The sequence below is a fragment of the Scyliorhinus torazame genome, chromosome 19 (assembly GCF_047496885.1).
Source record: "Scyliorhinus torazame isolate Kashiwa2021f chromosome 19, sScyTor2.1, whole genome shotgun sequence".
Classification (NCBI taxonomy): domain Eukaryota; kingdom Metazoa; phylum Chordata; class Chondrichthyes; order Carcharhiniformes; family Scyliorhinidae; genus Scyliorhinus; species Scyliorhinus torazame.
This window is the reverse complement of record NC_092725.1, coordinates 70,644,893-70,657,364: the sequence shown is the minus strand read 5'-3', so window position 1 is coordinate 70,657,364 and position 12,472 is coordinate 70,644,893. Positions and strand designations below refer to the sequence as shown.

General features: G+C 44.8%; 1 protein-coding gene across 4 annotated transcripts in view; it reads left to right on the top strand.

Moving 5' to 3' along the window:
• The window catches only part of LOC140396204 (tubulin--tyrosine ligase-like protein 12), a 90,806-nt gene that overhangs the window by 39,900 nt on the left and 38,434 nt on the right, over positions 1–12,472 (top strand). For all 4 annotated transcript variants that reach the window (XM_072484507.1, XM_072484508.1, XM_072484509.1 and 1 more), the window contains exons 2-4: positions 6,577–6,737; positions 8,797–8,995; positions 9,823–9,982. In XM_072484507.1, the coding sequence (XP_072340608.1) occupies positions 6,577–6,737; positions 8,797–8,995; positions 9,823–9,982 (520 nt within the window). The remainder of the gene's footprint in view (positions 1–6,576; positions 6,738–8,796; positions 8,996–9,822; positions 9,983–12,472) is intronic.

Here is a 12,472-nt window from a genome sequence, read left to right as displayed (position 1 = left end):
AGGTCAGAGGCTGAGAATTCTGTGGCGGGTAACTCCCCATCTGACTCCCACAGTCTGTCCATCATCTACTACGAGTCAGGAGTGTTAGAGAATACTCTCCCCTTGCCTGGATGAGGTGCCTTACCAAATAAAATGTGACACTGAGTCACAACGGAGCTATGAGGGCAGATGACAAAAGCTTTGTGAAGAGGTAAGTTTTAAGCAGCAGGTTGAAGGAGGGGAACAGGGTGAGAGATTTAGGGCCTAGAACTGGACCGCTGAATGCAGGCGTACCAGTAGTAGAGTGATTCGAATCAGTGATGTTTAAGAGTCCAGAATTGGAGGAGCGCAGAGATCTCCAGGTTGTAGAGCTGGAGGACTGTAGCGCGATAGGGAGAGACAAGGTCATGGAGAGATTTGAAAATCCAAGGGCGACCAAATTTAAAATCGAGGCATTTCCAGAATAGAACCAAGGGTTTTCTTCATATTGTGTTATCCACTAATTTGATTAGGGGTTCAGCTCTGAATTCCTCAAACCTGCCAAATTTGAATTTATCAGATGACATTTTTTTGAGAAGGTAGTTCAGTGGCATTCTTCTCTTGCCACTGACCCGGTCCGGCTAGCTGCTAGAAGCTAACATAATAACAAGCAAATTATAACACATACATCTAATTTTAGTTTTCTGTTTTATTGCTCCTATCCCCAGCATACACACCCTTTGGTTTGATTTCCACCTATTGCTTTGTGTGGCCCACACTGAGATCTGAGTGGAGTGGAGGATTTGAACCCATTTTTCCACTTCACATGTGTTAATGTCCCAGTACATAGTGTATCACGCCTCTTGGTAGTGGAAATTAGTTTGTACTGGGTGATGTCAAATTGATGTTTCGATTTCAGGACATTAAAGGAAAAGGGCTAATGATATAGTCATATTGCAATTCACAGAGCTGCTTTTGAGATTGCCAGAATGAGTGACATGAAGCTGTTGGATCATTGTAAAAGCGCAACTGGTTCAATAACGTTTTGACCTGCTGTTCTGACTTAGTCTGCCTATATGTGACTCCAGTCCCACACCGATGTGAATGACTCAGATCAATCTCTGTGGCAAACAGGGATGGGCAATAAAGACTGACCTCACCAGTGGTGCACAATTCTTGAATGAATTTGAAAACATGATTGTTTTTCTAACAGGAAAGCAATATTGGCAATATGCCAGAAATAGATAAATTGTGAAAGGATGAAAGAGGGTATGTAGAAGCAAACTGTTTCCAGTAGAAGTGTTGTGAATATGCTTAATTTCATGATTTGTATGTTTTAGGAATTAAATGTAAAATAAGTTTGGGGGCAAACTGGGTTTGATAAACTATTAAACATCATTAAGATGATTGTCATTAAGGGCAGCACGGTGGCACAGTGGATAGCACTGCTGACTCACGGTGCCGAGGTCCCAGGTTCGATCCCGGCTCTGGGTCACTGTCTGTGGAGTTTGCACATTCTCCCCGTGTTTGCGTGGGTTTCGCTCCAAAAACCCAAAGATGTGCAGTCTAGGTGGATTGGCCACGCTAAATTGCCCCTTAATTGGAAAAAAAATGAATTGGGTGCACTAAATTTAAAAAAAAAAGATGATTGTCATTCAAAGGATGGTCCATGTTTACTTTTAAAGGACTAGAGTTAGGGGTGCGAGGCAATAAACACGGCTCATCTGCTCTTGGCTTCTTAATGGAGTCAAGGGGTCTGGTAAGATTGCAGTTGTCCCTATTAGAGGGATAAATTATTCATGCTATTTTCCCAGATCAAAGAAAGATTGGAAAGCAACTGGTAAACTAGGGATGTTCTCAAAGTATCTATATTGTTTTCTGTTTTGGAATGTGATGTAAATTAATTGAAATATCTATCTGGGACATCCCATGGTTGTCATGTTGCCATGGGGATGGACTGCAGGGTGGCAGTCTTTTGTTTTGGGTTTTCTAACAGATGCAAACAGTTATGTCTGGAGCTGGAACAGCCTGGAAGCAGCAGAGAGAGAGCTGCCAGGAGCTATCAACCACTTAGCAAGAAGGCAGTGAAATTCATGCTTGATTTAGAGGAGGGGAGGGGAGGGGGACCACAATCACGAGGTGCTCGAGGAGAGTTAGAGGGTCAATGGGCTGAATCGTAGTGGAAGGACCCCAAGGGATTTCATACCTCGGAGAACATCAGGATCAAAGTGATGTACTACGGCAACACACCAAGCCCCCTTCTACAATACCTTCCAAACTTGCAACCGTTACCACCTGGAAGGACAAGGGCAGAAGATGCATCACCTGCACGTTCCCCTCCATGTCACACACTGTTCTGACTTGGAATTATATCACTGTTCCCTCAGTGTCGCCGGGTCAAAATGCTGGAAATCCCCTCCTAACAGCACTGTGAGTGTTCCTACAGCATGGTTCAAGAAAGCCGCTCACCACCATCTTTCGGTATTGGAAATACATGCTGGCTGAGTCGGTGACACCTACATCCTATGAACAAATTTCAAAAGTGATTTCCTGAGAGCTGTGGTACACATTGGTTTGGCCCCAGGAGAAGTGAAAGAAACCTCAAGATCCTGTAAAGCATAAGGGAACACTGGCAGATATAACAAGAGGGGAGAGTGAGGTTTTTGGTTTCACAAATAGCTAAGTTCGTAGTACTGGCTTTGTTTAAGTTTTGTGCAGTAAAGATTTTGTTTAAAACCAGAAACTGGGAGTTAGAATTTATTTTTGAAAGTTAATGGTCGTCCTCGATAACGAGAGGTCAAGGACAAGGGACCATATTTACACGATTAAATGCAAGAGAATTAGGACAGGAGACAGTCATTCCACAGAGGTGTCAGGGTGTGGAATTGCTCCAGGGTTAGTGGCTGAAGCAGAAACTATTTGCATTGTGCAAGATTAGATTTGGTTAAGTGAATGAGTGAAGAGGTTCAAAGCAACAGGGTAGGTGTGTGTGATTAATACTGTACAAAGTCTTACAACACCAGGTTAAAGTCCAACAGGTTTGTTTCGATGTCACTAGCTTTCGGAGCGCTGCTCCTTCCTCAAGTGAATGAAGAGGTGTGTTCCAGAAACACACATCTCGACAAATTCAAAGATGCCAAACAATGCTTGGAATGCGACCATTAGCAGGTGATTAAATCTTTACAGATCCAGAGATGGGGTAACCCCAGGTTAAAGAGGTGTGAATTACATCAAGCCAGGACAGTTGGTAGGATTTCGCAGGCCAGATGGTGGGGGATGAAAGCAATGTGACATGAATCCCAGGTCCCGGTTGAGGCCACACTCATGTGTGCGGAACTTGGCTATAAGTTTCTGCTCGGCGATTCTGCGTTGTTGCGCGTCCTGAAGGCCGCCTTGGAGAACGCTTACCCGGAGATCAGAGGCTGAATGCCCTTGACTGCTGAAGTGTTCTCCGACTGGAAGGGAACATTCCTGCCTGGTGATTGTTGCGCGATGTCCGTTCATTCGTTGTCGCAGCGTCTGCATGGTCTCGCCTATGTACCACGCTTCGGGACATCCTTTCCTGCAGCGTATGAGGTAGACAACGTTGGCCGAGTCGCACGAGTACGTACCGCGTACCTGGTGGGTGGTGTTCTCACGTGTAATAGTGGTATCCATGTCAATGATCAGGCACGTCTTGCAAAGATTGCCATGGCAGGGTTGTTTGGTGTCGTGGTCACTGTTCTGAAGACTGGGTAGTTTGCTGCAAACAATGGTTCGTTTGAGGTTGCGCGGTTGTTTGAAGGCAAGTAGTGGGGATGTGGGGATGACCTTGGCAAGATGTTCATCGTCATCAATGACGTGTTGAAGGCTTTGAAGAAGATGACGTAGTTTCTCCGCTCCGGGGAAGTACTGGACGACGAAGGGTATTCTGTCGGTTGTGTCCCATGTTTGTCTTCTGAGGAGGTCGGTGCGGTTTTTCGCTGTGGCGCGTTGGAACTGTCGATCGATGAGTCAAGTGCCATATCCCGTTCGTACGAGGGCATCTTTCAACGCCTGTAGATGTCTGTTACGCTCCTCCTCGTCTGAGCAGATCCTGTGTATACGGAGCGCTTGTCCATAGGGGATGGCTTCTTTAATGTGTTTAGGGTGGAAGCTGGAGAAGTGGAGCATCATGAGGTTATCCGTGGGTTTGCGGTAAAGCGAAGTGCTGAGGTGACCATCCTTGATGGAGACGAGTGTGTCCAAGAATGCAACTGATTTTGGAGAGTAGTCCATGGTGAGTCTGATGGTTGGATGGAACTTATTAATGTCATTGTGTAGTCGTTTCAGTGACTCTTCGCCGTGGGTCCAAAGGAAAAAAATGTCATCGATGTATCTGGTGTATAACGTCGGTTGAAGGTCCTGTGCGGTGAGTAGGTCCTGTTCAAACTTGTGCATGAAGATGTTGCCGCCAACATCTTCATGCACAAGTTTGAACAGGACCTACTCACCGCACAGGACCTTCAACCGACGTTATACACCAGATTCATCGATGACATTTTTTTCCTTTGGACCCACGGCGAAGAATCACTGAAACGACTACACGATGACATTAATAAGTTCCATCCAACCATCAGACTCACCATGGACTACTCTCCAAAATCAGTTGCATTCTTGGACACACTCGTCTCCATCAAGGATGGTCACCTCAGCACTTCGCTTTACCGCAAACCCACGGATAACCTCATGATGCTCCACTTCTCCAGCTTCCACCCTAAACACATTAAAGAAGCCATCCCCTATGGACAAGCGCTCCGTATACACAGAATCTGCTCAGACGAGGAGTAGCGTAACAGACATCTACAGACGTTGAAAGATGCCCTCGTACGAACGGGATATGGCACTCGACTCATCGATCGACAGTTCCAACGCGCCACAGCGAAAAACCGCACCGACCTCCTCAGAAGACAAACATGGGACACAACCGACAGAATACCCTTCGTCGTCCAGTACTTCCCCGGAGCGGAGAAACTACGTCATCTTCAAAGCCTTCAACACGGCATTGATGGCGATGAACATCTTGCCAAGGTCATCCCCACACCCCCACTACTTGCCTTCAAACAACCGCGCAACCTCAAACGAACCATTGTTTGCAGCAAACTACCCAGTCTTCAGAACAGTGACCAAGACACCACACAACCCTGCCATGGCAATCTCTGCAAGACGTGCCTGATCATTGACATGGATACCACTATTACACGTGAGAACACCACCCACCAGGTACGCGGTACGTACTCGTGCGACTCGGCCAACGTTGTCTACCTCATACATTGCAGGAAAGGATGTCCCGAAGCGTGGTACATTGGCGAGACCATGCAGACGCTGCGACAACGAATGAACGGACATCGCGCAACAATCACCAGGCAGGAATGTTCCCTTCCAGTCGGAGAACACTTCAGCAGTCAAGGGCATTCAGCCTCTGATCTCCGGGTAAGCGTTCTCCAAGGCGGCCTTCAGGACGCGCAACAACGCAGTATCGCCGAGCAGAAACTTATAGCCAAGTTCCGCACACATGCGTGCGGCCTCACCCGGGACCTGGGATTCATGTCACCTTACTTTCATCCCCCACCATCTGGCCTGCGAAATCCTACCAACTGTCCTGGCTTGATGTAATTCACACCTCTTTAACCTGGGGTTACCCCATCTCTGGATCTGTAAAGATTTAATCACCTGCTAATGGTCGCATTCCAAGCAGTTTGGCATCTTTGAATTTGTCTATATATGTGTTTCTGGAACAGACCTCTTCATTCACCTGAGGAAGGAGCAGCGCTCCGAAAGCTAGTGACATCGAAACAAACCTGTTGGGCTTTAACCTGGTGTTGTAAGACTTCGTACTGTGCTCACCCCAGTCCAACGCCGGCATCTCCACATCGTGATTAATACTGTTTGCGTAGAGGATTAACAGCAAAATGGATTTCATGTGATGTAACTTCTCTGCAGGGTTAGGGACAATTGAATGTTGAACAAGCGGGCTCCATGCTTCATTTATTTAAACATTGGAGCCGTCAGTTAGTTTAGAATCTGAATGTTAGTTATGAAAGTTGAAACAAACTATTGCACCCGATGGCCGGATCAGTTATTAAACTGAGTTTGTGAAGGAAGTAATAGGCCATTTAAATGGTGCCTTTCTTGCCCGTCGATCATTCCAGATGTTTTATGTTCATGGTAGCACAGTGGTTAGCACTACTGCTTCAGAGCGCCAGGGACCCGGGTTCGATTTCCGGCTTGGGTCACGTGTCTGTGGAGAGTCTGCATGTTCTCCCTGTGTCTGCGTGGGTTTCTTCCGGGTGCTCCGGTTTCCTCCCACAACTGCCGAAAGACTTGTTAGGTGAATTGGACATTCTGAATTTTCCCTCAGTGTACCCGAACAGGCGCCGGAGTGTGGTGACTAGGGATTTTCACAGTAACTTCATTGCATTACAAGCCTACTTGTGACACGAATAAAGATTAATATTATTATTATTGAACAGGCACAAAAGTGGAAAATGTAAGCCAATTTGCCAGACTTCTCTCAGAAATATGGCATTTCCTTGAGGGTTTACATCCCTTCCCCTTTTTCTCCAGTTTTGCAAAGCTAATGTTACGTGTCGTCTTCAGGTGTTTGATGCGGGTGAAGTATTTGGAGTCATGCAAGTCGAAGATGATGAGGTTGATGAAGATGCCGAAGAGAAAAAGACTACACTTAACCCTGGAGCACCACCTGTTTACAAAGTCATTATCACCAAAGAAGATGGTCTTCAGGCTTCAGACACCAATAGGTATGGGACTGTTTCGTAGAAAAATGTGAACACTTTGCTTAGTCAACTTTTTTAACAGTAAGTGTTGCAAAGAATAGAAGCACTGATTTGTTGTGTTCTGAAAAGCAATTCGGCTCCATTACTGTAAAGGAAACATTCTAGAATACGTAAATAAAATAACCCCTGAACTGCATCAAAGGTGAGTTACTTCACTGAAGAGGGAATCTTTTAGCTTTGACTTGTATTGCATGTTTTGCCAACATAAATGATGATTGGATGGGCATCTTGCAACTCTGGACTTTAGTCCATTCAATGAACTTTTGATTGTACCCCCACTCTTATGATAATGTTTACCCAAAACTGCTTTGCCTCAATTTAAAAGTAGACATTTTACCGCACCTTTTAGCTTTGGGTCAATTTAGTTCTATCCTCCCATTGGACTGTATTATATTGTCTCCTTCCTGACTCCTATGAGAAATACGTATCTCATTTCATTTCTGCAATGGCTATACAAAGCAAAATTCACTTGGTGTTCATTTGCTTGTGCATTATGATTCTTTCTCTGGACCTGAACCTCATGCTTCTATGTCCATTTTAAGTTTTAGGCCCCTCTTGTACCTTTCTATTTTTAATCCTTCCCTTTTTCTTATTTGGCTAAACCACTTGTCAATTCTCTCCTTTTAGATATTTTGTCGCTATTCATCCTTAATCTTTCTTCTCTCTGGCCATCGTCCCAGACTTGAATTCCGCTTGAGCACTCCCAGGCTTTTGTTTGGCATTTCATGCCTGAATATGCCTTCTAAATCCATCTTCTGTGTCAAGCCTTTGGTCACCCCCTTAATATGTTACCTTTAGCCTCCGATCTCTTTTTGACACATCTCCATGAAATGCCCTTGGTTTTGTTTTCTGGTTAAAAGTTATCTCCCATGGCGAATAAAAATAATTTGACACAATAACTGCTTTGAGGTTCAAGTTGCTCAGGATGTTCACTTAGTGCAGTGAAGACTCCAACATTACAGAATTGTTGAGGCACAGAAGGAGGCCATTTGGCCCATCAAATCTCCAAACTTAGTGCCATTCCCCTGCCTTTACCCCATGCCCCTGCACATTGTGTCATTCAAATAATCATCTAATGCCCTCTGAAAGCCTCGATTGCACCTGCCTCCACCACACTTCCAGGCAGTGCATTCCAGACCCGACCAACTTGTGTGAAAAAGCTTTTTTTTACAACGCATTTGCTTTTTTTGCAAATCACTTTAAATCTGTGCCCTCTCGTTCTTGATTCTTTTACGAGCGGGTGCAGTTTCTCCCTATCTACTCTTGTCCAGCCCACTCACGATTTTCTCTTGGCCTTCCCCTCCCCAAGGACAACCAACCCAACCTCCTAACACAGTTGAAGAATTTAACAACTTGCATTTGTCTGGCACCTTTAACATGGTAAAATGTCCGAAGGTATTTTCCAGGTGCATTATGGTTATTGAGCCACATTGGGTGATATTAGGACAAGTCACTAAAAGTTTGGTCAAATTAATGAGCTTTAAGGGGTAACGAAGAGAGAAGGTGGAGGGAGAGAATTCCTGAATTTAGAAGGTTAGTAGCTTAGGGCAGGGCTGCCAATGGTGGAGCCATTAAAATCAGAGATGGATAAGAGGCTAGAATTAGGGGAGCACAGAGATCTTGTAGAGTTGTAGGACTGGAGCAAGTTAAAGAGATGGGGAGGGATAAGGTGAAAGAGGGATTTGAAAACTTAAAAACAGAATTTTAAGCCTGAAGAAGAGGCGTATGGACTGAACGTTAACTGTGCTTCTCTCCCAGATACAGCATGAGGTTAATGAATTCTAACTTTCAGAATGAGCATGACGGATGAAATAAATGTCAGGACATAACCTTAACAAATTAATTTCTTTAGTTGTCCCATTGTATAGATAAACATGTGGTTTCTAACCTCTGTTTTAGACTGTTGTCTCCTTTTATTTTTAAACACCCGATCAATTAATTTTAGAAGCATGTTTTGTATTTTGCTGCTTTACATTGAAAGTTTTGTTTACTGCAAGACTTTTCATAATTTCTGGTATCTCAGCATTTTCTTAATTGATCATGCCTGGACATACCGAGTGGATCAAGCTCGTCAGCAGTTATGGGAGGTCCCTGGCTTACTCCACCGTATGGCCAACCTTGCAGCGGTTGAATTCCATGGCGAGGTCCCAGATGATGATGTTATTGATGATGTGATGGCAGAATTGGCGAGGTTCAGCCACACGTACCAGCTGTCGCAAGGGGTAAGTAAGATCCGCGAGGCAAAGTCGGCAGAGGCAGGGCAATGCCAAGCGATATCCGACAAGTTAGCTATAGAACCTGTGCAGTTCATTGAATTTCTGTAGAACAGGTTCTTTTACAACAGAGCGAACTTTGCCATCAAATTGTCCCATCAGAGAATTTTAATGCTGGAAGCTAATAGAGCAGAATTGTATTTGGTAACATCAAAAATCTAATTTAGTGTAAAGGTAAAAAAAAGTCCAGTTGTCCACTTTGAAGCTCTTGACTGCAAAAGAGCAGTTTTTTGCTGATAGGTTAAAAAGATTTCTTTTTTTGGTGAAGGAGAGCTGTCATACATCATTTTATCACACACGATCCTGGAGAAAGGCATTTAAAATCTTAAAGATGCAATAGATTGATTTTCCCATCGTCAGAGCAGAGAAAGTAGGGCGGCACGATAGCACAGTGGTTAGCATTGTTGCTTGACAGCACTTGGACCCGGGTTCGAATCCCAGCTTGGGCCTCTGTCTGTGCGCAGTCTGCACGTTCTCCCCGTGTCTGCGTGGGTTTCCTCCGGGTGCTCCAGTTTCCTCCCACAAGTCCCGAAAGACGTGCTTTTTAGGTGAATTGGACATTCTGAATTCTGCCTCAGTGTACCCGAACAGGCGGAGTGTGGCGACTAGGGGATTTTCACAAGTCACCTCAGTGCAGTGTTAATGTAAGCCTACTTGCGACACTAATAAAAATTATTATATTATTATAATTAGTGCCAGCCCTGTTTGTGGACAAATAAAGGGCTGATGTATGAACTCACTTGTCGTTGTTGTTGTGTCTATACTTTTGACTACAGTCAGCTGAAGAGCAAGTGCCAATTTGGTACGTCATGGATGAGTTTGGTTCGCAAATCCAGCATTCGGATGAACCAACTTTTCGAACGTCTCCATTCTTTTACGGGCCAGGACATACTGCTTTCAATTTGCTCTGGCCACTGAGAGATCTTGACCATGGTGGTAAGTGACAGGCTGTTTGTTATTGATACTGGTCAGCATTGATGATGTTCATTGAATAGAACTCCCCAAGTCCTACTAGTAGTCACTGGGGAACAAGTTGTAATTCTTCATGTGTAATTTGATGCCAATTCTTTTTAAAAAGTTACTCACCGTGCATCATCATTTAGTTTTCTCAGCAAGTTTTCTGACATTCTGTTCCTATCTCCACGATTCCATTTTTCTCTAATTATTCGCCCCAATTGCACCATGTGCAGTTGAAGAAAATAAAATTATTTAAAATTTTTTAAAAAGTACCCAGTTCTTTTTTTTGTTCCAATTAAGGGGGATCTTAGCGTGGCCAATCCACCTACCCTGCACATCTTTGGATTGTGGGGGGTGAGACCCACGGGGAGAATGTGCAAACTTCACACGGACAGTGACCCGGGGCTGGGATCGAACCCGGGTCTTTGGCGCCATGATGCAGCAGCGCTGACCACTGTGCCGCCCTGTGAAGTCTGATTTCTGGATTGGCTTACTGTGCAGTTATCATTTATTTGTATCTCCTCTAGTATGTCTACGCTGAACAAAGCCACAGTTTGTATGTTACTGAAGCGGGGGGTGGGGCCTTAAGACGAGACCCCTTACAACTAGATAGCTAGGATAGCACTAGAATAGCTCGACATAAATTAGTTTATTGAGGACTGAAATTAACTATAGAAAATATAAGTATGTATTCTTAAAACATAATGTATTCTTAAAACATAATGTATTCTTAAAATATAATAGTGACAAGCATTTAAAAACGTGATAATATTAAGAGCGCACAATGTATAGTGGCTGCAATGTATAGTGAGATTTAAGCTTACTAACTTGACCACATTCCTGAGAAAGACAGATCCACACAGAGTCACACACAAACAATGTGGTCAGCAGAAAGACATCCTAGGGAAGCAGTTCTTATCAGCAGTCCAAGACATCCTGTACACAGACAGACAGTGGTACAGTGAAGATCCAAACAATGATGAGGGGAACTGGAAATGCAGAGAGTGAAGGACAGCAGATAAAGAGGTCTTGAAAAACTACAGACGGCGAGGAGCCAAGGCATGATAACCCTATAATCTGATCATGCATTTACCATGCCACGAGCAGTAAAATTCATTGGTCAAGGTATAATATAATCTATAGCTACAAGGGTTGGACCGAGTCCAGCTGAGGCAGGGATTTTTGGAAATTGTATAATTATTGAACCAAAAGCGATGTAAAGCAGAGTTGGTTTTCGCACTGACCCAAATCACACTCCCTCGTACGTTGACCAAGCTTGGAAAATAAAGCCATCTTAACCAGAGTTCCTGGCTCTGCGAGTCTTTGTGTGAGCTGAACTGTATTTAAGAAGGGAAGTCCCTCACATGAAAGACAGATCAATACTTAGTCTCTGCAAACACTCCTACAGTTACCAAGAGGCTAGTCACTCGTTCAGGAAAAGGGAATTCTGCAGCAAGTAACTCCACCTCTTGACATTCCAAAGCCTATGCCCCATTTACAAGGTTCAAGTTAAGAGTGTAATGGAACTTGCCTGGATGAGTGCTGCTAAAACAACACTCAAGAAAGTTCAGTATCATCCAGGACAAAATCAGCCTGCTTGACTGACGTCCCATCCATCACTTTAAACATTTACTCTCTCCACCACCGCTGCACAGTGGCAGCAATGTGTGCCAACTACACTGATGCACTGCAACAACTCACCAAGCTTCTTTCAACAGTGCCTTTCAAATCCACAACTGTTACCAGCTAGAAGGACAAGGGCAACAATCTTGTGGGAACTTTACCTCCTGCAAGATCCCCTCCACTGGGCAGTGTTCGTACTTTGCCCGGGACGTGGGAGCGCTGTCGCGGCTAGGACGCAGAGGTCGTTCCTGCACAAGAGGACTCCTCCATTTTCACCCACTCCTTGCTCGGCTCCCTTACCCCCTCTACGTACATACGCACGCGCGCGCACACACACACGGCACAATCAATTTATCTATTCCTTGGAAAAAGATCTAGGGGATAAAGATCTGTATGGATATAAAGAGGAACCTTGGCAGTACGTTCATCTTGATTGTCTGCACCCTCCCCGCCCGGGAGAGTGTGAGTGCATCCCGTCTCTGGAGGTCCTTTTTAACTTTCTCCGCCAGACTGGTCAGATTCCATTTGTGGTTCCGTGTCCAGTCGTTGTCTATCTGAATCCCCAGGTAGTGGAATTTGTTTTGGGTTAATTTGAATGGTAGACCCTCCAGCTCCATCCCGCCACCGTTCGGGTTCACCAGGAATATCTCACTCTTTCACAGGTTGAGATTGTAGCCCGAGAAGGTCCAAACTCTTCCAGGAGCCTCATGACCTCTTTCAAGCCATTCTGCAAGTCCAAAATGTAGAGGAGCAGGTCATCCCAATAGCGTGAGACTGTTCTGTCTGCCTCCTTTTCGGGATACCCTTCCAGCCTTTTGCATCTCGCAGAGCGATCACCAGGGATTC